A 26,667-nucleotide genomic window follows, 5' to 3' on the forward strand; every position below is an offset into this window, starting at 1 on the left:
GACACAGATACAAAGAAGAAGACACAAACACAGGTACAGACACAGAAGAAGAGGAAGAAGAAGATCAAGATCTTCACAGAGAGATAGAAGGTAAAACAGATGGACAGAATATAGATAAGGCTTTTTTTGAAGAACAAATGAGAGCATTAAATGAATGGTTGTCATTAGAATTTAGTGCAATTAAAAGAAAAATGAAAAGAATAGAAGATAAAAAATGCAAAGATTAGAACTAGTCATGACAGAAATAGGGAAAAGAATAGAAAATGTGCAAGAACGAGAAATGGCTGTAGAAATGGAAGTAAACGACTTAAGAGGAAAATTGGAAGAAAGTGATTAAAAAATTAAAGAGACACAAGAGTTGTTTGCTCAGAAAATTGAAATGTTCTATGAAGGAATTTATAAAAGAGTGGATCCCGAAGGTCCTGAAAAGGAAGAAATGGAAATAGAAAGGGGACACAGACCACTAGCTCCGAAACCACAGACACATCAAAAACCAAAATCTATTTTAGTAAAATTTTTGAGATAAACCACAAGAGAAAATATACTGGAGCGGGCAAGGAATAAAATTAGAGAAGATAATAAACTATTGGAATACAAGGGTCAAAAAATATTTTTTTGCCCAGACATAAGTTTTGAACTCTTAAAGAAGAGGAAAGAGTTTAATACGCAAAATCGATCCTATGGAAAAAAAGGTTATAAATTAATGTTAAGACATCCAGCTGTGCTTAAAATATTTATCCCCGGGGAGCAAAAGAGACTGTTCTCGGATCTGGAGGAAGCACAAGAATTTGCAGGACAGAAGGAGAGATGTAATAAGAATGAAGAATGGCAATAAAGTATACATAAAGATGTAAATACAATGTATATGTAAAGAACTAAAGAAGGGAAAGAGAAGGGAAGGAAGGAAGTAAGGGGAAAAAAAAGGGAGAACTTTGTTATATCTGTATTTTTTTTTAAAAAGTGTTTCCTGGGGGGTGGTGGGGAGAGAATAACCATCACTGCAAAATCAGTTGACGCTTGCGAACAGGATCGCAATCCAAATGGAAAGGGGAGTTGTGGTTGCCCAGCAAGGGATAAGGGGCAACTCAGAGGGGGTGGTGGGTATTTGGGTTAAGGTAATATTGGATGTGGGAGTTGTTGGAGTATTTTATGTTTTAAATGCATTGTCATACATTGAGTTTAAAAAGTGAAAACTGAGAGATGAAAATGGGGAAAGGGGGATGGTGGTGGTGAGCAAGCGAAAATGAGGTGTGAACAGGATATGAGTTGGCCACGTTGAACTATATAACTATAAACATTAATGGCATACATAACCAAATTAAATATAGCATTTGTGCAGGAAATGCATCTAACTGAAGTGGAACATAACAAATTAAAGAGAGACTGGGTAGGACACATAGCGGCAATATCATATAATTCAAAAGCTAGAAGTGTAGCTATATTAATTAATAAAAATGTACCAATCAAAATAGAGGAGGAAATAATAGATCCAGCAGGGAGGTATGTAATGATAAAGTGTCAGATATATTCAGAATTTTGAAATTTGCTCAATATATATGCACCTAACGAGGGGGATCAAAATTTTATGCAGGATTTTTTTTGAAGATTGTAGATGCACAAGGAAATATATTGATAGGAGGGGATTTTAACCTTAATTTGGATCCGATGTTGGATAAAACTGGACAAAAGACAAGCAAAAAGAATAAAGTGGCCAAATTTATGGTTAAATCAATGCAGAAAATGAAACTTATAGATATATGGAGGAGACAGCACTCAAGAGAGAAGGAATACTCATATTATTCAAGTAGGTATAAAGCATACTCAAGGATTGTCGGCCCATATTCAAGGGAGAGTTAGAAAAACTGAATATAAAGCTAGACTACTATCAGATCATTCGCCCCTGTTATTAGCAATAGAACTGGAGGACATCCCACCAAGAACATATAGATGGAGGTTAAACTCCATGCTACTTAATTACTTACAGTAATTTAGAGAGTTTATTGAATGCCAAATTAAAACATATTTTGAAATAAACACGGAATCAGTGAAAGACAAATTTATATTATGGGACGCAATGAAAGCCTTCATTAGAGGGCAGATAATAAGTTATGTAACTAAGGTGAAAAAGGACTACAATAGGGAAATAGAGCAGTTGCAAAGGTTAAATAGTAAGTACAGAAAAGGAACGAGTAAAAAGGGATGATATAACAAAAAGGAGAGAATTGGCGGACAAAAAATAAAATATGAAACATTACACGTACAAGGTGGATAAAAACATAATGAAAATAAAGCAAAAGTATTATGAACTGGGAGAAAAAACACATAAAATATTAGCCTGGCAACTTAAAACAGAACAAGCTAAAAGAACTGTATTGGCATCAAGGAAAAAGGACAAACAAATTACATATAATCCAATGGAGATTAATGAGAACTTTAAAAAATTTTATGAACAATTATACCAAACTAAGAACGAGGGGAAAGATGATAAAATAGAAGAGTTTTTAACTAAAATTGAACCGCCAAAATTACAAGGTGGAACAAAACAAACTGATAAAACCATTTGAAATAGAGGAAGTACAAGAAATATTAAAAAAGCTGCCAAACAATAAAATGCCAGGAGAGGATGGATTCCCAATAGAATTCTATAAAACATTTAAAGAGTTATTAATTCCTCCTCTCCTGGAAGTAATGAACCAGATAGAAGAAACACAAAACTTGCCAGATTCATGTAAGACAGCAAATAATTACAGTAATACCAAAGACGGGGAAGGATCCACTAACACCAGCATCATATAGACCAATATCTCTACTTAACTCAGATTTTTAGATAATAGCGAAATTATTAGCAGATTGGCTGATTGTGTACCTAAAATAGTAAAACAAGATCAAACTGGATTTATTAAGAAAAGACAAACAGCGGATAATATCTGTAAATTTATTAATCTAATTCATGCAGTTCAAGGAAATAAGAAGCCAACAGTGGCTGTTGCTTTAGACGCAGAAAAAGCCTAACATGAATGGAATTATTTATTTAAAGTATTACAGAGGTTCAATCTACCAGAAAAATATATTAATTGGATTAAAAGATTATATAATGGACCGTTGGCAAAGGTAACATTAACTGGATATGTATCGAATCAATTTAAATTAAGTAGGTCAACTAGGCAGGGATGTCCATTATCTCCCTCACTGTTCGCTTTAGCAATAGAACTATTGGCAGAACTGATAGGAACATAAAATAAAATAAAAGAGATTAAAAATAAAGGAGAAGGAGTATAAAGTCAGTTTATTTGCAGATGACATCATAGTATACCTAACAGAACCAGAAATATCAATAAAAGAATTACATAAGAAATTGAAGGAGTATGGAGAAATATCGGGGTACAAGATCAACGCAAATAAAGTGATGCCAATGAGTAAGGTGGATTATACAGAATTTAAAAAAGAATCACCATTTAAATGGCAAACACAAGCCATCCGATACCTAGGGATCAGGTTAGATAATAACTTAAGCTACCAGTACAAACTAAATTATCAGCCACTAATAAAGAAATTGCAGGAAGACTTAGAACATTGGAAAGAATTACCGCTAACATTGGTAGAGAGGGTAAATTGCATTAAAATGAATATCAAGGATACAATACTTATTTCAATCATTGCCAATTCCCTTAACAGAGAAATTTTTTAATGAACTAAAGAGAATAATAAGGAAATTCTTATGGAAAGGGGGGTAGCTTTAGATGAATTAACAGAGAGATATAACCAAGGTGGTTTACAGTTACCAAACTTTAAAATTTATTATAGAGCAGCACAATTAAGGTATTTATCAGATTTTTACCAGACAAGGGAAAAACTAGAGTGGACAAAGATAGAACTAAATAAAATAGGGGAGAAGGTGCCGGAACATATACTTTATAAGTGGGATGAAAAGCTGGTGCAATATAAAAGCTCACCAGTATTGCATCATTTACTCAATATATGGAAGAAGATCCACTTAGAAAGGAAAAAAACGAATTACCAAATACCAAAATTATTATTGACTCAAAATCGGCTAATCCCTTTGACAATAGATAACCTTTCCTTTAGAGAATGGGAGAGAAAAAGAATTAAAAGAATAGAAAATTGTTTTTTGGGTAATAATTTATTAACATCTGAACAGTTGAAGTACAAATATGGAATAATTCATGGTACAATGTTTGCATATCATCAACTGAAAGCCTATTGAAAGGATAAATTGGGAAACAGACTGAGATTACCTGAAGGAAGCAGCTTTGAATATGTGATTACAGACACAATGATAATTAAAAGATTTATAACGAACATGTACATTAAGGTGCAAGATAAGGAAAATGATGAAATAAGCTATAAACCTAAACAACAGTGGGAAAAGGATTTAAACATAAAGATAAAAAATGAAGCATGGGAAAAGTTATGTTCTGGAACTATGAAGAATATAATAAACACAAGGTTACGCATGATACAGTATAATTGGTTACACAGGTTATATATCACACCTCAAAAGTTAAAAGAATGGGATCCAACATTATCAGATAGATGTTTTTGCTGTAAGAAGGAAATGGGAACAACAGTACATGCAATTTGGGCATGTGAGAAAGTGAAAATGTTTTGCGAAGATCTAAATCAGATATTAAATAAAATCACAAAAAATAACATCACAAAAAACAACATACCAAAAATCCAGAGATCTTTCTTCTAAGTAATATAAGAAGTAAAGAATTAGGCCTCAAATTGGATAAAGTGGAAAAAAGATTTATTATGATAGCCTTAGCAGTAGCAAAAAAATGTACAATGTCAACTTGGAAATCGGAAGAGAGCCTGAGAATACAGCAATGGTACATGGAGATGAATAAATGTATTCCGTTGGAAAAAATAACATAATTAAAAAAATAAAGTCACATTACTTGAATAAATTTGGGAACATAACAGAGAGGGCCAACCGCGGGCCTCCACCCCCTAAAATGATAAGAAGACAAAATGACTTGACCCAGTGTGTAAAAGTAGATGACACATTTTTCTTGTTTATTTTTCATTGTGTGATGACATTGTTTAATGGGTTTATTGTGTTGTATCTGTTGAATGTTTATTGGTTTTGAAGGGGCGTGGGAAGGTAGGGGGGAAAAAAGGGGAGAAAATTCCACTGTGTATATTTAGTGAGGAATATTTGTATATATTTTGGACGATAGGGTTCACAGTGTGAAAAATAAATAAATATTTTTTTAAAAAGAACAGGAAGATGGCCTACCCGCTTATTCCAGTGACATCAGCGCTTGTGTGCACGCGTCACCGGGCAGCCAGCGTCTGAACAACCGGTGAGGGCGGAATTTCCCCCTTCATTCGCAGGATAGATCACCTTGCAATTTAAACGGTGCTTCTCGCACCTTTGCCCCAGTCATTGCACCTGGGTCCCAAGGGATGGAGTCAAGGTGCTCAGCCCAAAACTCCCAGCCAGTCAGGCTCTCGCTGTGGCAGGAGAAGCATTCAATTCAATTACGAAGCACGAGTCCATTTTGACCAAGGTCCTGGACCTGAAACAATAAACTGTTTCTATTTCCAAACCTTCTGACTGAGTAATTGCAGCCTGGGCCAAATTTAATGCCAGCATAATTGCCAGCAGAGCTGAAAGCTGCAGCCAAGCCTCAGAGATGTCTCAGAGATGTCCTCAGAGATGTCCTCAGAGATGTCCTCAGAGATGTCCTCAGAGATGTCCTCAGAGATGTCCCCAGAGATGTCCCCAGAGATGTCCCCAGAGATGTCCTCAGAGATGTCCTCAGAGATGTCCTCAGAGATGTCCCCAGAGAGAGATGTCCCCAGAGAGAGATGTCCCCAGAGAGAGATGTCCCCAGAGAGAGATGTCCCCAGAGATGTCCCCAGAGATGTCCCCAGAGATGTCCCCAGAGATGTCCCAGAGATGTCCCCAGAGATGTCCCCAGAGAGAGATGTCCCCAGAGAGAGATGTCCCCAGAGAGAGATGTCCCCAGAGAGAGATGTCCCCAGAGAGAGATGTCCCCAGAGATGTCCCCGTCCCCCATTATTTTAGTTTGATGACCCTGCCTCCTTGGTAACATTGTGCCCGTGAAGGAGTTTCTGGCCGTGGATTGTTTGCTCGATGAGGAATTGTGTCCAATCCTGGGCAGCGCCTCGTATCGAATTTCGCGTTTCGGGCGCCTTCGGACGTTGTGGCCGTGCGGGGCTCCCGTCGGGCGGGGGCGTTCAGGTCCCGGATGTAGCGCGGCCTCGCTTCTTCTGTGGGGAGCAGCCGAGCCTCAGGTGGGAACGCCGGTGAGTGGCGAACGCCATCTGCCGCCATCCTCGGCGAGAGGCCGCGGACTCGGGCCATCAGCCCCCCCTCCCACCCTCCCCCCCTCCCACCCTCCCCCCCCCGAGCGGGGGAAGGAGAGGCCGTTTCGCCGGTGGCTGTTGGCGCTGGTCCGTGCGCGGGAGGTTTGTGGCCGAGGCCTTGACTGAGTGACGTTCTCTTTTCCAGCAGGAAGACCGACGGTCCCGCCGCTGGATTCACCGCGACCATGGTAGGCCCTGGGGCGGGGGGAGGGAGACTTGGGCGGGGGGGGGGGGGAGAGACTGGGCCGGCGGGGGGGGGGAGAGACTGGGCCGGAGGGGGGGGGGGAGACTGGGCCGGAGGGGGAGGGAGACTCGGGTGGGGGGGGGGGAGAGACTGGGCCGGCGGGGGGGTTGTGGAGGGAGACTCGGGCGGGTTGGGGGGAGAGACTGGGCCGGGGGGGGGGGGAGACTGGGCCGGAGGGGGAGGGAGACTCGGGTGGGGGGGGGGGAGACTGGGCCGGCGGGGGGGGGGGGGGGGAGAGGGAGGGACCGGGGCGGTCGGTGGGGGGAGGGAGGGAGGCAGGGTGGGGGGAGGGAGGGAGTGAGGGACCGGGGCGGTGGGGGGAGGGAGGGAGGGACCGGGGCGGTGGGGGGAGGGAGGGAGGGACCGGGGCGGTGGGGGGAGGGAGGGAGGGACCGGGGCGGTGGGGGGAGGGAGGGAGGGAGGGACCGGGGCGGTGGAGGGAGGGAGGGAGGGAGGGACCGGGGCGGTGGGGGGAGGGAGGGAGGGACCGGGGTGGTGGGGGGAGGGAGGGAGGGAGGGAGGGAGGGACCGGGGCGGTGGGGGGAGGGAGGGAGGGAGGGAGGGACTGGGGCGGTGGGGGGAGGGAGGGACCGGGGCGGTGGGGGGAGGGAGGGACCGGGGCGGTGGGGGGAGGGAGGGACCGGGGCGGTGGGGGGAGGGAGGGACCGGGGCGGTGGGGGGAGGGAGGGACCGGGGCGGTGGGGGGAGGGAGGGACCGGGGCGGTGGGGGGAGGGAGGGACCGGGGCGGTGGGGGGAGGGAGGGACCGGGGCGGTGGGGGGAGGGAGGGACCGGGGCGGTGGGGGGAGGGAGGGACCGGGGCGGTGGGGGGAGGGAGGGACCGGGGCGGTGGGGGGAGGGAGGGACCGGGGCGGTGGGGGGAGGGAGGGACCGGGGCGGTGGGGGGAGGGAGGGACCGGGGCGGTGGGGGGAGGGAGGGACCGGGGCGGTGGGGGGAGGGAGGGACCGGGGCGGTGGGGGGAGGGAGGGACCGGGGCGGTGGGGGGAGGGAGGGACCGGGGCGGTGGGGGGAGGGAGGGACCGGGGCGGTGGGGGGAGGGAGGGACCGGGGCGGTGGGGGGAGGGAGGGACCGGGGCGGTGGGGGGAGGGAGGGACCGGGGCGGTGGGGGGAGGGAGGGAGGGACCGGGGCGGTGGTGTGGGTACTGGCCAATCAGGGCCGTGAGAGCAGGGGCGGCTGCCCTTTTAATCCAGACAATTGGCCCACAGCCGGGCACAGACTCAGGCCCTCCCTCCTCCCACATCCCACTTGAATTATTGCCTCGGCCATCGATGGAAAGGGAAGGTTGAGTACCACTCCTCTAGACCCAATTGTTCCTGAAATATTTTCTTTGAGGAAAAATTGTCAATGGTCCATTTCCTCTGGAGTTATGAAACTGTGCACATAACAAGTCAATGAGGGACGATTAAAACTTTTTCTTCCCGCCCACATCCCACCTTAAGCATACCCTTACTCTTCACAGAGCACCAATGGCATGGGATGACTTAAGGTGGGATGTATCTGGAAAGAAAAAGGTTGCAAACCACTGTTTTAATCGTCCCTCATTGACTCATTATGTGCACGGTTTCAGAACTCCGAAGGAAATGGGCCAATTACAATTTTTCTCAAGCAAAATATTTCAATATCAATTGGCTCTAGATCAGAGATTCTCAACCTTCCTTTCCCACCCACATCCCACCTTAAGAAATCCCTTACTAATCACAGAGCTTCGATGGCAGGGGGATTACTTAAAGTGGGATGTGAGTGGAAAGAAGAAGGTAGAGAACCACTGCTCTAAATTAAATGGATGTCCACCACTGCCTGAGACTCAGGATTGGAAGTCCTTGGCCTTGCCTTCTGGTACCATAGCTGCGGCAAGTGGAAATCATCTCAATCCATGTCATCCTTCTTAAGAGTGTTGAATTAAATTTGAATTCTTAAGATGGAAGCTTTTTAGGTAAAGTTTACACTATTGTTGCATAATACTACATTTAGAATGTAACAAATATGAAATTCTTTAACTTTGTCCACTGTAAGGAAGGCAGAGAGAGTCGCCACTTGGTCCAGCACCCCTCATAGAAATGAGACCCCAGCAAGAAACAAATTTGCGATCCCTGATTTACAAGACTAATTTCAATGATTTGATCATCTACATGGATCTGAAATCTGCTCACACATTGAAGTCTGCCTTCCTGATTCGTGCTATGTGTGTGGAATATAACTATATAAAAATTGTAGTTAGTGAATGAAGGTCTGGTGTTTTCAATGAGGACCTGTTCTTGCTTGAATTTGTGTGAGATTAGATCTTCTGGAAATGTATAAAATTATGAATGGCATAGATTAGATAGAGATAGGTAAATTGTTCTCATTGTTGGGGGAGACTGGAACTAGGGAACTTGGCCTCAAGATTCAGGGTAGTAGATTTAGGACGGAGATAAAGAGGGACTACTTTTCCCAGAGTGTGGTGAATCTATGGAATTCACTGCCCATCAAAGCAATATATTTAGTGAATATATTTAAGACAAGGTTGGATAGGTTTTTACAAAGTAGAGGAATTAAGGGTTCTGGGGAAAAGGCAGAGTCGGTGGAGATGACCCTAACATCAGATAAGTCTCATCGAATGGTGGAGCAGACTCAACGGGCCGGAACTTTTGTGAATTTTAATAAGATGAAAGTCTCCATTGTCCATCGGCCGTGGAAGAAACCTGTGCTGGGAAATTTGTGTAGAGCTGATCTTTTTGGCAAGGGATATTTGGGGTGATGTTATGTGACCTATTGTAGGTAGTCTGGAAGGGTTGAAGGATTTAACAAAAAAGCTGTTGGATCCTTTAACAGGCCATTTAAAGCCTGTTCAGAGCCATCGATAATGTGGACTGGGTGGGAGGAACCTGCGGAACAGTATTGTGATTTCGCTGCCCGCTCCCCCAGTTCTGCACCATCCCTTAAAAATATGGACAGTGAAAATTGTCAAAGATGACAACAAGATTTAGATCATCTGGGAGATGGAATTTAACCCTGGTAAGTGTGAAATGATAAACAGGTACAAGACATGCACAATGAATGGTAGCACCTTGAGGAGGACAATAGTTCTCTAAATATGGTGACACTTGTTGTCACAGTGGTGAAAAAGGTCAAATGACATTGTCTTCATTGGTGCAGCAGAGTCTAAGAGTTGGGATATTGTGTTAAATCTTGACCCTTAGTGTATTGTGTGCTGTTCAGGTCTACAAGAAGGATGTGATTAAGCTAGAGAGGGCACTGAAAAACTTCACAAGAATGGTGATGAGACGAGAGGTCTTGAGTTACATGAAGAGGCAGAGACTGTTTTTCTCTGAAGCAAGGGAGGCTGAGGGGTAACGTTACAGCGGTTCGTATTTTGATGAGGTGCACCTAAGGTAGTTGGTCAGTCTTTTTTACAGGATAGGGGAGGATGTTGGTTTCAGGTGAGAGGCAGGAGTCTCAAAAAAGGAGGGTGAATGGAATTAGCAGTTTCAAAATTGGAAGAAGTTGGATCAAAGGCATACCATTGGGATTAGTTGAGATGGGCATCTTGATTGGCCTGGATGGTTTGGAACAAAGACCCTATTGCTAGTTTAAGACCAGGAGGACAAGTTCTCATCCCTCTTCAAGCCCTTCCCCCATTGATCTTCACCACTACTCCCTAATGACTCTCCCCTAAATATCATCTGTCCAAGTAACCCTTTACCTCCTGGCCCTCTTGCACCCCATCCCATTCTTTTAATGCTTGCTATAATCCCCACTCACCTTAGTCTCAAGTAATGAAACTTATCCATTTCTCTCCATGAATGCTGCTCTGACCTGCTGAACTCTGACAGATTCATTGTTTGCTCAAGATTTCAATATCTTGCATCTTAAGTTTGTCAGGTGTTCTCATCCAAAATATTTTTCATTGTAATTGCCTTCTACCCATCCCACCCCTCAAAATTCCACCTTCTTTAAACCATCATTCTATCACTGGCAGTCATACTTGTAGCTACTTTGGATCAAGGGCCTGTAATTTCATTTGAAAACTCATGTCTCTCCTTATCTGAGAGATTCTTTCCTGAACTTTTTTTGTCACCTGAGTTAATTGTATCTTTAGTGGTTTGGTTCTGATTTTTTTTGGTTTGATTATTTTCCTATGACATGTATTAAGCATTAATTTTACGCAATGCCTCTCACAGATCTCCAAAATCTGCTTCTGTCTTTTACTATCATTGATTGTTTTGGTGCTAATAAAAAAAACCACATTCATTTCAGAGTTTAGTATCTGAAGCCTGAACGGTATTGAGTTTAAAATTTGTAACGTGGTGTCCTGAACAAGTGGAACAAAAATGGTATGACTCCTGAATTCGATTCTTTGCCTTTAGTACTTCATTGTAACTAGTGATATTTATGTATTTTCTCCATGAAATATTGATTTTTCACCATGAAATATTGATTTTATTTGTAATCCAACAGCCTAAAACAATTGAAGAAATCAAAGACTTCTTGCTAACAGCAAGAAGGAAGGATGCAAAATGTAAGTGAATTTAAAATATTTTTATAAATTATGGGTTTCAAAATTAAATTATAGGTTATTGTCCAAAGAATTTTTGAGAGGAAAATCTGCTTGAGATTTCCTGAAAGCCTTCCGATGTGGCCACAACCCTGGTTAGTGCAAAGTAGGTTTGTTAGAACTAAATCTGAACTCTCAAATTACATTTACAAGAAATTATTGCTAATATAATTTGCAATATAATATAATTCAACTGGAGTTGAATTTCCTGAAATTTGGTGAGTAAACTTTCAAGTTATTTGAAAGATAGAATGAGCTAGGGCTTTTCTCTTTGGAGCGTCAGAAAAGATGAGTGGATAGCTGCCACCAGCCTTTTCCCAGGATGGTAATGGCTAATACCAGTGAGTGGAGGAAAGTTTAGGGGAGCTGTCAGAAGTAGGATTTTTTTTACACTGAGAGTGGTGGGTACCTGGAACACACTGCCAGGGACAATGGTTGAGGCTGATGCAATGTTTAAAAGACTGATAGACACATGGGTGTCAGAAAAATAGGTATGGGCTTTAAGGTAGGAAGGGATTTGATTGTGGAGTAGGTTTATCTAGGTCTGCACAACATTGTGGGTCAAAGGCCTGTTCTGTGCTTGACTGCTCTATATTCTATTTATGGGGAAATTTTGCTCTTTGGGGAGTCTAAAACAAGTGGGTTAATTTTTTGAAAAATTACAACGGCTTTTTTTTGATTGACAAGATAAATTTCTGGAAGATCAGCATAAAAATTGAAATTTTTACTGGGGCAATTTTAAATGTTTTGTGGAATTTAAATGTGAAAGAAAACATTTTTCTCTGGGTCTAGCTGATGTGAATATTTGGGACATTTTCTATTATTTTATGAGAACATTACACTTTTAATTTTTGGAGATGATCTTAACCTACGTGACATAGCAATTGTAGTTTGAGTGGAATAAATGGAGAAATACTTCAGCATCACATCTCTGATTTAAGTGTTTGAGGCTCTTGCGTTTATTATCATTTTTATCTTCACAGTGAGCAATGAATGTTCTGATTGCAGATCGGCTGTTTCATGTGCAGAGCCAATTTCTATTAAGCACAATTGTTCCCTTTCAGCTGTGATCCTTGGGTCGAGATTTTCCATGGCACATCCCCTATTGTACTGTGTTGTGCTAGTTTGTGTTGTCGCTTAAAAACAAAATTGCAATGTTGATGTAACTAATTGTATTTTGATTTTTAAAATCCCTCATCCTTCTGCCCTTCTATTACAATGTTTCTGGCTTGGGATATAATTCCTGGAAGCCTCTGATCAAGGTGCAGTGTAGGAGCAACCCCTGCATTTCGAGACAACAGTCTACATTGCTATTTTCCTCGACAAATCAGCATCATCTGTATGTGCATCAAGTAACGAGAGTTGAAAAGAAGAAAGTAGTTTATTTTCCCATAAATTCTGAGAGAGTGAGTTTTTATTCGTATGTGAAATTTTGTGAATTCTGTAAGGCGGAACCTGAGGTTGCCTGTACGATAATACAAATAAATACTCATGGCAGTTTTGATAAAGCTGTGTTGATACTCTCATTACATTGATGCTTATCAGGAAATAAAGTAATAGAAATTACAACTAACTTTGTACAGTTAGAAATTCATATTACTAGGAAGTGCATTTAACACTTAGGGCTACTGATACCACCACACAAACTTTTGGATGGAGTGATGACATGGTGAAAAACCTGTTATGATCACAGTAAAATTTAGGCATCAATACAGTGAAGCTTTGGGAGCTGATTTTGAGTAGGATATATTCTCGCCTTGTAATGATTCAAGGGACATATATGCCCCCCCCCCCCCCCCCCAATGGAGCAAAGAATTGGGAAAGTGAATGGTATATTGAGATTTTATTGCAAGGCAATTTGACTCCATTTGTGAAGCTGCCTTTTTTCTGAGATGAGATTTATGTCACGGATGCTATAGTTTCACAGAGGTCTATTATTGAGAAATTTGAATGAAACCAAGGTTGAGGAATATTTTTGGACTCTGGGGATTTTGAGAATTAAATTGAGAAAGTGAAATTGAGTCTGTAAGCTATTTGGTTGACCTTCAATTTATGAGGCTTTGTGATGTGTACTTGCATTTTTCAACTCGTTATACAGAAAAAATATTTTGGTAGATGTCTCTGTCCCATTTTTGCAATTTAAAAACAATGCTGGCAAGGCTCAGCAGGTTGAGCATTATTTGTGAAGGGAAAAAGTGAACGTCAGATTTTCTTCAACTGTGAAGTTTTATTGACCCAAAACATTCATCTCTTTGCACAGGGACTACCTGGCTTGTAGAGAATTTTAAGCATTTTCTTGTCATTTCACATTTCCACATCTGCAGGTTTTGCTTTTTTATCAAACTGGACAGAGAACATTCACTAAAGATGTGATTGTGAACTACCAGTTGAACAACTTTCTTGTTTGTATGTGTCTGTATACGCATGCTAGACTTTAAGATTTGGGGGTATTATAAAGATTACCGTGCCAATTAAAGCAACTTGCTAATTTTGTTTTATCTAGCTGTGAAAATCAAGAAGAACAAAGATAATGTAAAATTTAAAGTTCGGTGCAGTAAATATCTGTACACACTGGTCATCACAGACAAAGAAAAAGCTGAAAAACTCAAACAGTCCCTACCCCCAGGTAAATACTTTGCAAACTATATCGATTAGTAACTGGAAGTGCAAGATGGATGGAGGGATGTTGCATGTGGAAGCAATGCGATAGAAGAAAATAGTGTAGTGTAAACAATATTTTGTTAGAGTTGAATCTTTTGCATGCATTTTGTAGTTCAAGTTTATCTATCTTCCGATTGTATCAGTACAACCTGACGAAACAGTGTAGTGTGCCAAAAATAGAGGGACAATTTATGTTGGTTTGAGTACAAGAATGGCAATATTGTAATTTGAAATGTATCTCAGGTTTAGTTCTTGTTGGATACCATTTGAATGGGAGGTAAATGTGCAAGTTACACAAAAAGTTAATTTACTTGAGCAGGGTCAATGAGTGGAATTTTGGAGATGAATGAGTAGATGTTTTGAAAAATGTACATTATTCTTAACAGTGCTAGGCTAAGATGATCCCATTGGAGTTGCTGATCTTAGTAGAAATTTAATCAAGTTGTGTCTTTCTATTGAAAAGGAAATGTGAATAAATGTGCTTCTGTTTAAATAAATCATGATTAGATTTTTTTGTGTGAAGTATTGAGATTAAAATAAAATTTCCTCTTGTTTTTTGTTTTGCTTCAGGTTTGGCAGTCAAAGAACTGAAGTGAGAAGCTGCAATTTCAATGTTACTCATATTGAAATAAATGGCCAAGTGTTCCTGCCGTGTTTGGTATTTTTCATAGCTGTAGTGATTTTCTGATGTTGCACATATATTTAGTAAACAGGGCCCCGTATCCCCGTATACACTGGTATATATTATCACTGCCGTACAGTCGTTTCCTTCCCCCCCCCCCCCCGCCCCGAATTTCCACCTAAAATGTAGAGTTTGAGTAAAACTTGCTGTATAAGGCTACCCAAGTCTGGTACTTAGCACTGATCAGTGGAGTGGTGCTGCTCGGCACATTTAATATACTCATTCACAATATCTTAAAAGCATATTATCCAGTGAAAGTTTAAATAAAAGGTCTAAATTAAAACTCAACAGCACAAGAACAGCCTCTTTCTCTCTGCCATCAGATGCGTGAATGAACAATGAACCAGTTTTTTTTTCTTGCACTATTTATTTTGTACGGTGGTTTATATAAATGCTCGCAATGTGATGCTGCAAAAGAGCAAATTTTGTGATATGTTTATGACAATAAATGCTGGGCTTTGTTATGGAATGGGTTAATAAAATATATCTTTAAAAGGTATATTGAGGTTGAGTTTAGGTACACTTCACGGACATCTCCGTAACAGTTCACAAAAGACACCTCATTTGAAATGGAAGGTCTATGCTTAAGCAGAGCCTCCATGTCTACAGTCACTTCGGTGTTAATTGAACTGACGTTGTGGAATCGAAATGGACTATTGTCTTTAAAAGAACACATGTCCAGGCCCAGAAACTGATTAATCTTTTGCCAGTGATCCAAGTCTGGTTGAAGTTTGCTGTTCTTCGAGGGATCATGTGGTTTTGGACACAGAGAAAGAACATGCTAGGAGAGAGGGAGAGAGTTTCAGTTTACAGCAGGAAGAGATGTTGGAAACTGAATGTTTTGCAGACCTATAAGACCCCATTTAAAGTCTGGTTTCGAGTTCAGAGATCAGCCTATTCTAAACCCTTGTCGTCAAATACAAGAGGATGTGGCTGGTTAATGTGTTTCTCCTAAAATAGGGGTAAAAGAACTCTGGTAACCTGGAAGAAGAGGTTATCTGTTGGAAAACCCGTGAGGGGGCAAGTTTCTTCGGCAAGATACTGGATTGAAGATCATTTTGTGTGTGTCCAAAGAACTCTCTCTGAAACCAAGAAAGACTTTCCTTTTGTGGTAGCAATTTAAGTGCCAGAGCCTGTGCACAGTATGGAAAATTGCTGATTACCAGTGAACTTGAAGTGAAAAGTGAATGATTGGATAGTGAAATAAACTTTCCGAAACATTATGTACATGCGAAGGGGAGTGAAATTAATAGTGTTAAATATTAAACTTATATATGAAGAAAATAATACATTTTTGTCAAAGTAACCATTCTGTTGCTGGTGTTTGAAGTCCTCTGGGCTCCTAACAAGTTTCATTAGTTGGTTGATTGAGTGCAAGGTCTGTGAGGTGCAGAGGAAATTTAACAGGTTATTGTCTGGATTGGAGAATGTGGTAGATGAGGCAAGGTTAAGAGAGTTATGACATTTCTGTTTGGACAAAGAAGGATGAAAGATGACAGTATAGGTCTACAAGGGAGGCAATCAGGGTGGGCAGCCAGCATCTTTCTCAGAGTGACATTGATAAATAACAGAGGACCTGTTTAAAGTGAGGGGAGAATAGTTTTTAAACACTGATTTGTAGGTGTCTGGAATGTATAGCCAGGAGTGGTAGTGGAGGCTGGTACAGTGGGGATATTTAAAACATCTGACAAGTACATGGATGCAAGGATTATGGATGTGAGGTTTAGATTGTTGGGCAGGTTTATATAAGTTGTCACAACATAATGGGCTGATGCCTGTACTGTAATGCTCCAGGTTCCACTTCAGATTCTGTAATTCAAGTAAATGTCTTTATGGGCTTTCTAGCTAAGCTCAGTGGTTAGAGCCTTGGTCTTGTAAACTAGGGGTTGTGAGTTTGTTCCTTGCTGGGGCCTCATTTCTTTGAGGAGCTTTGGACAAAATGGTGACTACCGTAAGGAAGAAAGAAAAGAACGTTAAAGAATTTAGTGTATGTTACATTCTAAATGCAGTATTATGTTGTGGTCGGACTGTTGTGCAGCGAATGGAAAAAAAACGGAAGCTGTGAGTGAGCTGAACCAATCAACTGGAACTTTCCGAGAGCTTATCAGCATGGATCCTTTGCGACCCCCCCCCCCCCCCCCCCGGGACCATCAGCCCAGTGGAAGTCTTCACCTCAGACCTGGTTCGCTTGCGGATCAGTGCAGCTCACTAGAGGTGACAATAATGGAACCCTTACCTTTATTTACTGGATATTTTTTGTCCTCTACAAAATTGATAATTATGATGTTTATAATGAAAAGTACACATCTCAAGTACTCAATCTTGTGCTTACTATGCTATGAGCAATTAGACCATTATTGCTTGGTGTGGTTTACTTGGGTGCTTTATACAGCAGACAAGGAGAGGAGTCTATGTGCTCCCAGTTCACACAAATGCACAGTTAATTATTCAATACCTTGTATGAACAATCTGTTCAAATTCCATATTCTCTCCATTATGCTCTGGCTGGTTGTGGACCGCTTTGCTACTTTTGCCCTTGGACTGTGAAGTCTTTGGACTTTCTTGGACTGAAGTTTCAGCTTGTTTTTAAGGTGGGTCCCCTGCCTCAGCTGCTGTTGTTGCTCCCTTCCTTGGAGGTTTAAGAGAAGGCTATTTCCAACTGGTCCTTGTCGCTGGAGTTATTGTTGCTCAGGCTTCCTGTGATCTTGCAGAACCTTCTGTCAGCTTGACCTGTGGAATGGCAAGGTGATATGGGGGAAGGGTACTGCTAGTCACTTCAAAGGATAATGAATTTGAGTAGCTTTGAATGCAATCTCCAAATAAAAAAAACATCTTGTCTCCTGTTTTAGATAGCACAGTAACAGTCCATTTTGGCCAATGAGTTCATGCTGCCCAATTACAGCCAATTGACCTACAACCCTGGTACATTTCTTCCCCTTCACTGGTATTTGTGTTAGATATTCAATCACAAATTAAGGGAACAACACTTACTGTCATAGGTACACTAAACTGAAGGTTTGTCCTGGCTAGTTTGCCAATTTAGATTTTTAAATTAGATAAAGGTAAGGTTGGCCAACGTTCCCATAATTCTTTGGCTCCTGTTCTGAGCAGCTGAAGTTAGCCTTCCAGTTATAAAACCTGTCAGTCTCTGCTTCCTTCCATTAAGAGTAAGCTTTGGGTTTAATTTATCTCTTTGGACTAGAGATGTACTTTTTTATTTAAAAACAAAATCAATTTATTTCAAAGAATTTTGTCCAAGAGCCCTGTAGACTGCATCAACTACCAGCCGACGTCTCAGGCAATCAGAATTTATTGTCATGAACATGCCACAAACTTTGCAATGCCACAGCATCACAGTCCAATCATTTCTATAAACCACAATTCAAAATAAATAGTACAAAAATAAAGACAAAGGAATGTGATGGGAAGAAACTGTCCTTGTGCTGCTGAGCGCTGGTCTTCAGGCTCGCATGCCCTTTTCCCAATGGTAGCAGCGAAAAGGGCATGATTTCTTAAGACACTTATGTCCTCGATGGAGTGAAGAATGGTGTCTGTTAAATTGGAAGACAAGTTAACAACTCTCGAGTCCCCCCCCCGTCCTGAACGTTGGCCCCTCCACACCAGACAGTGATGCAACCAGACAGAATGCTCTCCACAGTACACGTAGAAGTTTTCAAGAGTCGTCCATACTCAAATCTCCTCAAACTTTTGCCTTTTGTCGGCCTTCTTGCTGATTGCCTTTGAAGCCAGGAGATGGCAGCAAATACAAAGTTATCTCAGATGTTGAAAAAAAAATCTACACTTGGGCTCTGCTAAATATCCAACTGTTTGTAAAATTCAGCTACACGTGTTCAATTCGTGTAAACAATTGAAATGGTCATACAATAGACTATTAAAACATTTCTAACCCAACAACACAGTTGATGTTTCTTGTTTGCACCCTTCAAGTCAATAGATCATCTTCTTGGTGCCATCTACAGTATTCTAGTCAGCTACACGTGTTCAATTCGTGTAAACAATTGAAATGGTCATACAATAGACTATTAAAACATTTCTAACCCAACAGCACAGTTGATGTTTCTTGTTTGCACCCTTCAAGTCAATAGATCATCTTCTTGGTGCCATCTACAGTATTCTAGTCAGCTACACGTGTTCAATTCGTGTAAACAATTGAAATGGTCATACAATAGACTATTAAAACATTTCTAACCCAACAACACAGTTGATGTTTCTTGTTTGCACCCTTCAAGTCAATAGATCATCTTCTTGGTGCCATCTACAGTATTCTAGTCAGCTACACGTGTTCAATTCGTGTAAACAATTGAAATGGTCATACAATAGACTATTAAAACATTTCTAACCCAACAGCACAGTTGATGTTTCTTGTTTGCACCCTTCAAGTCAATCGATCATCTTCTTGGTGTCATCTACAGTATTCTAGTGGGCAATTTTTCACCCGCTACTGCTTCAACTGCTGGGTTGTTTTATTTTGCTGCAATTATTTGTTACGTTTGCTTTCTCTGGGGGATTGATGGGGACAAATTTAAGAACTAAATTGTTTGGTTGAGATATTTAGAAATTGACACTGAACTAATGTTCTCTGATCAAAAGCGAAAACCAATAAATGGGGTTCGCACTGTTCTCATGCAAATCGTTGTAATTCTTTGTGGCCCGGCCGTTCAGATGATCACTGGTCGAGGGCAGGCAAAAGGGATGTTATCTGAAATAAAGCCGCCTCACACTGGAACAGATCAGCGAGGACAGATTTGAGAACAAAGCCCACGCTCTGTTCTCGCTGCTGCCATCAGGACTCGCACCAGCAGGTTCAGGAACAGCCGCTCCCCCTCCACCATCAGACCCCTCAACAACAAACTCACTCATTGATTTTCCCCCAGGGATTGCTTTGTTTACCAGTTTTGGTCGACCAGCAAGTGGTCATTCTGTTTCATGTGATCATGGACTCAGACAATAAATCGCAAGCCCCCCCCCCCCCACCAACAAGAGATTGTGGACCTCTTTGGACTCCAAGGTTTTCTGCTCTTTTTGAAGGTGGGTCCCCTGCCTCAGCTGCTGTTGGTGCTCCCTTCCTCGGAGCTTTAAGAGGCTATTTCCAACTGGTCCTAGGTTCTTTGTCGCTGGAGTGGCTCAGGCTTCCTGGGATCTTGCAGAACCTTCTGTCAGCTTGAATGGGGGAAGGGTCACTTCAAAGGATAATAATGGAGTAGCTTTGAATGCAATCTCCAAATGAGGAAGGGCATTAAAATAAAACAAACGAACACTGTCTTTTTTTTTTATATCTGATTGAAATCTCTTCATGTGATTCCGAAAGTTCTCCTGACGCCAGCAAGTTCACTGGGGAAGAAACCCCCATGAACGCAGTTACATCCAGCAACACTTGTGCTGTGGCCTTGAAGGGAAAGGATTTGAGGGCCAGGAGGTCCTTGTGGACTGGGAGGGAGGATGGGGACCGACTTGTCTTCGAACCGGGGTGGGGGGGGACACAGGATTCAACTGGTCACTTCAAAGTGACCACAGGATTCAAGGGTCAGCTCCTGGCAGCGCAGGGTTGATTTGCTCTTGGTCGGAAGGAGGGGGAATTACAATAGCAACATCTTCAGGAAGATGCTTCAATGCAAAAGCAGTGATCAAAGGGAGGGGGCAAGAGAGTGGGAGCAGGGCACTGAAGCCATGAAGTGGGGGGGGGGGGGGCAGGACAAGGGCTGGGGCACGTGCCCCTCCTCATTACAACCTCCAGGCAAGAAATCGACAGCGTTCTCTTTATGGCTTTTTAAAAGCCCCTTTCCTGTTGTTTGCTTCCTTTTTGATTGGTGACACATTGGGTCCTGGGCCGGACGAGGCTCCCCAGGGCGGGCGCGTTGGGCGCGGCGGCCGCGCGCCGGCGGGGGCGCGCTCGCTACCGCTGCTCTGGAGTCGGGAGTCCGTGTCCGCCCGGCGACTGCGCGGCCGCTCGCAGCCAGGACGGGCTCTCGGCTCGTTCCACGAGGGGCTGCCCCCACCCCCCCCCCCCTCCCCGCCGCCATGGCTTCCCGCTTCGATTACATCGCTCCTTGGTGGACTTACTGGTTGCACAACTTCCCCCACGTTAATCTCCGGCTGGAGACGGCGGACAACACCTTCAACCCGCAGGACGAGGACTACCAGCAGGTCAGTCGGGCACCCGCCCGCTCTCCACTGAGCCGACCCTCGGCATCCCCCCCCTCCACCCAGACTGTCCCCTTCATCCCCCCCCCTCCACCCAGACAGTCCCCTTCATCCCCCCCCCTCCACCCAGACTGTCCCCTTCATCCCCACCCCCTCCACCCAGACTGTCCCCTTCATCCCCCCCCTCTCCACCCAGGCTGTCCCCTTCATCCCCCCCCCTCCACCCAGACTGTCCCCTTCATCCCCCCCCCTCCACCCAGACAGTCCCCTTCATCCCCCCCCCCCTCCACCCAGACTGTCCCCTTCATCCCCACCCCCTCCACCCAGACTGTCCCCTTCATCCCCCCCCTCTCCACCCAGGCTGTCCCCTTCATCCCCCCCCCCTCCACCCAGGAAGTCCCCTTCATCCCCCCCCCTCCACCCAGGAAGTCCCCTTCATCCCCCCCCTCTCCACCCGGCTGTCCCCTTCATCCCCCCCCCCCCTCCACCCAGGCTGTCCCCTTCATCCCCCCCCCCCCTCCACCCAGGCTGTCCCCTTCATCCCCCCCCTCCACCCAGGAAGTCCTCTTCATCCCCCCCCTCTCCACCCAGACTGTCCCCTTCATCCCCCCCCCTCTCCACCCAGGCTGTCCCCTTCATCCCCCCCCTCCACCCAGGAAGTCCCCTTAATCCCCCCCCCTCTCCACCCAGACTGTCCCCTTCATCCCCCCCCCTCTCCACCCAGGCTGTCCCCTTCATTCCCCCCACCTCTCCACCCAGGCAGTCCCCTTCATCCCCCCCCCTCTCCACCCAGACTGTCCCCTTCATCCCCCCCTCCACCCAGACTGTCCCCTTCATCCCCCCCCCTCTCCACCCAGACTGTCCCCTTCATCCCCCCCCTCTCCACCCAGACTGTCCCCTTCATTCCCCCCCCCTCTCCACCCAGGCTGTCCCCTTCATCTCCCCCTCCACCCAGGCTGTCCCCTTCATCTCCCCCTCCACCCAGGCTGTCCCCTTCATTCCCCCCCCTCCACACAGGCAGTCCCCTTCATCCCCCACCCCCTCTCCACCCAGGCTGTCCCCTTCATTCCCCCCCCTCCACCCAGGCTGTCCCCTTCATCCCTCCCCCCTCCACCCAGGCTGTCCCCTTCATTTCCCCCTCCACCCAGGCTGACCCCTTCATTTCCCCCTCCACCCAGGCTGACCCCTTCATTTCCCCCTCCACCCAGGCTGACCCCTTCATCTCCCCCTCCACCCAGGCCGACCCCTTCATCTCCCCCTCCACCCAGGCCGACCCCTTCATCTCCCCCTCCACCCAGGCCGACCCCTTCATCTCCCCCTCCACCCAGGCTGACCCCTTCATCTCCCCCTCCACCCAGGCTGACCCCTTCATCTCCCCCTCCACCCAGGCTGACCCCTTCATCTCCCCCTCCACCCAGGCTGACCCCTTCATCTCCCCCTCCACCCAGGCTGACCCCTTCATCTCCCCCTCCACCCAGGCTGACCCCTTCATCTCCCCCTCCACCCAGGCTGACCCCTTCATCTCCCCCTCCACCCAGGCTGACCCCTTCATCTCCCCCTCCACCCAGGCTGACCCCTTCATCTCCCCCTCCACCCAGGCTGACCCCTTCATCTCCCCCTCCACCCAGGCTGTCCCCTTCATCTCCCCCTCCACCCAGGATGACCCCCTCCATTCGCCCTCCACCGAGGCTTTTCCCTTCCACCCAGAGAGGTGGTTGTGCCATCCTTTTCCAACCTAAAGCCCTGAAAACTGCCAACACCTCCATGTCTTCCTTTGCTATTTCTTCTATCAGTTCCTCCGCTGACTCCATCTCTGGAGAAACAGCGTCCTTTAGGTTGCAGAGATAAAAATACAAAACCAACCAATGAGGTATACCTTGATGAAGGGCTTAAGCTTCATACTTTATGGTTTTGTATCTTTATCTTTGTGACCTAAAGGACACTGCTTGACCTGCTGAGTTTCTCCAAAATAATTGTGTTTTTACTTCAATCACAGACATTCATCTTTTACTTCCATCTCCTTTTGTCCTCAGTCCCTTATTACTCTTCTCAACCCCTCTTTGAGATTCTTTGTTTCTCGTCAGCCATCCTTCTCTGTCCTTCAGTAAGGCACAAGTCTTCATTCAGAAGAGCCATGGTGAACTTTCACTTTGCTGCAGGTTTCGTAAAGATTCCAGCCTGAAAATGTGGACAATTCTTTTTCTCCCAATGGGTTCCTCCAGAAGATTGTTGTTTCATATACCGATACCTGTAGTGTCTTGTGTCAATGTAGTTGATTTAGTGTCGTTTAAGTAAAAACCTAAAAGGTGTTGGTTAAATTGAAAGAATAGAAATGATTGGCGGAATTTGATGCTTTACCTTGTTGATAAATGAAAGCCTCTTTGTTGGTTCCATGTCATTTTGTTCTAGCAACTTAGTGATGAATAGCTGATGTTAAGTTAAGAAGATAAGGAAATCCCAGCTTCATTCAGTGCAGAACTAACTTATGGATCTACTGACCGACTTGAGTAGTCAGTCTTGTTCACAGTGCAGTAACTTTAAGGTGTAAGGCTGTATCTCTATGCCTGAACTAACTTTCAAGTTAGTTTCAAAACTTCCAAAAAGATAAACAAAAGAAAATGCACTGTGGCATTTTAACGCATGTTGTCCCCGAGATGAATGGGGTGGAGAGGAGACAGTTATCCACCTCTTTGCTGAATACTGTGACAGATTATGTTACATTTTATGTTGTGTATGGATATGTTTTAAAGGAGATAGATTGTGGGGTTTTTAGTGCAGGTCATGCACAGATACAAACACTTCAAAACAGATCACATTTAAAATGCCGGAGCTCTGCTCAAGCCAGACAGTCCAGGTTCCCAGTGCCTTTGTTGAGACAATGGAAACTGCTTTGCTGAAGGACTTCACAAGTAGGTGTTGATTGGACATGCTGTGGAGTGATGGATTATTGTTTTGGAAAGCAACAGATGAATGAACTCAGAAGATTGGGTCTGGAGCCACAGTCTCTCTGAATGGAGTTTGCTGTTCTAGGAAGGTTCTGTGGTTTTGCAAGCAGAGAGAGTCAAACAGGCTTTTCTCCAAGAGAGAGAGAGAATTCAGTTCTATAGTTCAGCAGCAGCAACTGGGACTGGAACAGGACAAGCTGGCAAGCTTGTGGAAAAACCCCATTTTGAAGACTGGTTGAGAGTTCTTAGTTCAGCCTGGTCAAAGCCGTTGTGGTCCATACAAGAGGAGATGGCTGGCTGTACAATGTTTCACTTAAAATAAGGGAAACAGATTGAACTCTGTGGTGACCTGAAAGAAAGGTTATCATCTGGAAAAACTTGATGGGGCAAGTTTCTTCAGTAAGACACTGAAGTGGCTGATCGGAAGGAATCAGTTTTGTTCAACGACCAACCAATCTCTCTCTGAAAACCAACAAGAACCTTCCTGATACCTTCAAGCACCAAAGCCTGGTGAACTTCATAAATGTTAAATTCTGTGCATGGTATTAGAATTGCCTGCAAGCAGTGAACTTGGATGAGTAAGAAGTGATATTGGACTGTGAATCAAATAACTTTTCTGAACTTGCACACATATTACATAAACATACGCTTAGAATTAGAAGGGGGTTAAGTTAATAGTAATAAGTTAGAGTTTGATCCTGTTTTCATGTTTTTTTTAAAACTTTATTTATGTCGTTCAAAAAACAATTAGTACATAACACATACAATAATTAACCCTAAACATAAATTTTTCATATATAGAGAAAAAAAAGAAAAGAACTCCCCCCCCCCCCCTTCAGCCAACTCTCCTAAGGAGAGCCATAAAGAAAGAAAAAAAAAGAAAAAAAATTAAGCATACATGTTGACATCTAATCAATTTAAATTGAAATGTAAATATTCTGAATATAACAACCACTTATTAATAAAAAAACTATAATTATCATGCAAAATATAATATTTTTCATTATTAAACAATATTTCATCTCATTATGCCATCTATTAATATCAATCTTATTTGTATCTTTCCACGTACTAACAATACCTGTTTTCTTGTTTAAAGATAATTAAAAGCAACTTTTGTTTAAGTAGCCATTCATCTATTGCTGCTGGGTTTTGGAATCCTCTGGGCCCATAACAATACAGATTGGCAGGGTGTGTGGAGAAGGGTACAAATGTCCTTGACATGGTTCATCCCCAGCAGCAGAGTGACTGGACTCCCACATCTTTGGGCTGTTCCCGGGGACAGAGATCCAGAACCGCTTGAAGACCATCAACTCGGTGAAAGACTTTGGTCTGCCCACAACCTGTTGGTCTTTCAGCACACGCAGGTGTCGGTGAGGGGTTGCCGACGGCTGGAACATTCCAGACTGCAGGAGTGCGAGCGGAGGGACGCACTGAGGCTTGATGCAGCCAATGCGAGGGTGCTGTGGGGAAGGACCACAGCTTAAAGTCTTCCCATTACTGGGTATTGAGGGGCTGACACTGAGGAGAAGTCAATCAACCAATGGGGGGGGGGGGTGGTTGAGAGAAGCGACAAGGTGGCACAGTGGTCGTTACAGTGTGTTTAGAAAACAAATGTAACAATTTACAGTGATGGGAATGTATAGATAGAACTGGCATAAATGGCGTGGAAAGATTTTGAATGGTTTTTGTGAATAAAATGTAATGATGGGTATTTAAAATGTCATTTTACAAAGAACTTTAATAGTAATTTAAAACGAATTTGGTGCTAGCAACTTGCTGGCAACATTTACCCCTCGATATCTCAACATGTTTGGGACTTTTATGTAAAAATGATCTCTTCTGGCCACATCACATTTGCAGGGAGTCCAAGAGCAGCAGGAACTTGCTAGAATTTCCCACCACTGACACAGGGGAATTGACTCTCAGGTTATATGGCAGAGTGCTTCATTCTTCAGGAGTGTAAGTGTAAGGCTGGGTGAAGAGAACTCTGAACGATGTCTGTATTTTTTTTTAAAGTTTCATTATTTCGGAATCAGTTTTTTTAATGAACAAGTCACAAAATTTGGTGTTTTGACATGCAGGGATGGTAAAAACTCAGCAAGCAAAGCCATACATCAAATAAAACCTCATTTTATAAAATCTAATGTTTTATTAACTCTGGTCAAGAGCACATCCAGGAAATTATTTTGTCTGAAATGACCCTACATCCATCGTTTTTTTATATAAACTCTCACTTAACAATGTAAAAGTTAAAGCAAATTTAGGATATTGTCGTGTGTGCCAGTTATGCTGTGATGTGAAATTTGGTAGATAAAGGGGAACCAATAGATGTTGTGCACAGTAAAACCTCTGGGGATTGTTAGATGCCGGAGAAGTGTATTTTCCGGTTGCTTGAAACTACTCTAGCAATGCCTAACTAATACATCTGCATCAAGAATAAACAGTTTAGAAGTCAAAAATTCTATACTATTTATACTTCTTACACTGAACAAACTACTTGCATGAATATATAAACCTGAAAGCATTTTATGTTATTTTCAGTCACATTCTTTGAAAACATTTAACCATTGCTGCGTCAGCAGGTTCCTCCCCCTTCATGGCGCCACTCAAAAGATGAACAATAGCATTATAGATATTTAACCCCATCCTCCCCCAAGTTTACAGATTAAAGCCTCTGACCAGGGCCACTCTTACTAAGCAGGGATAAGGAGCCACTTTAAAAGAGAATGCTCTTAAAATCAGGAGCGCATCCACAGTCCAGCATTTTGAATCATAGTTAATAAATCTTCTCATTACTCCATCTTCTTAGAATTCTGTAGCTATGAGGAATGTTAATGCTGAGCCATAAATATTTGCAAATATGAAAGTGATCAAAACTTAGGGCTTTAAGGGAATTGATGGTAATCAAATGGGAATATGGATTTGAGGCCCGGGATCCTTTCGATCTGATCTTTTTTGATTAGTTCAGGAGTCATTAGGGGCTGACTCAGGCTTTTGCATTTTTCTAAGACTTCAGTGGTAAACTGATGTTTGCTTTTAAAAGCATAACTGCA

General features: G+C 43.5%; 2 protein-coding genes across 15 annotated transcripts in view; both read left to right on the forward strand.

The window, feature by feature from the left end:
- On the forward strand, positions 1-14,467 carry rpl38 (ribosomal protein L38). 8 transcript variants are annotated; one of them, XM_069930175.1, is made up of 6 exons: positions 1-90; positions 6,506-6,548; positions 10,864-10,940; positions 11,065-11,125; positions 13,665-13,787; positions 14,393-14,467. In XM_069930175.1, the coding sequence occupies exons 3-6, from the start codon at positions 10,938-10,940 to the stop codon at positions 14,416-14,418; spliced, it is 213 nt and encodes a 70-aa protein (XP_069786276.1). In that variant the 5' UTR covers positions 1-90; positions 6,506-6,548; positions 10,864-10,937; the 3' UTR covers positions 14,419-14,467. The 8 variants fall into 8 exon arrangements, with proteins under 8 accessions (XP_069786276.1, XP_069786273.1, XP_069786274.1 ...); XM_069930174.1 differs by lacking the exon at positions 1-90 and adding an exon at positions 6,253-6,300; XM_069930172.1 differs by lacking the exon at positions 10,864-10,940 and having other exon boundaries at positions 7-90.
- A 5,989-nt stretch (positions 14,468-20,456) lies between these two features.
- The window catches only part of ttyh2 (tweety family member 2), a 77,350-nt gene continuing 71,139 nt past the window's right edge, over positions 20,457-26,667 (forward strand). For all 7 annotated transcript variants that reach the window (XR_011354941.1, XR_011354939.1, XR_011354942.1 and 4 more), the window contains exon 1: positions 20,457-20,669. Coding sequence is in view for 2 of the 7 variants with exons in the window: in XM_069930186.1 (XP_069786287.1) it covers positions 20,544-20,669 (126 nt within the window). In the remaining 5 variants the exon portion in view is untranslated. The remainder of the gene's footprint in view (positions 20,670-26,667) is intronic.

This window comes from Narcine bancroftii, chromosome 3 (genome assembly GCF_036971445.1).
Source record: "Narcine bancroftii isolate sNarBan1 chromosome 3, sNarBan1.hap1, whole genome shotgun sequence".
NCBI lineage: Eukaryota > Metazoa > Chordata > Chondrichthyes > Torpediniformes > Narcinidae > Narcine > Narcine bancroftii.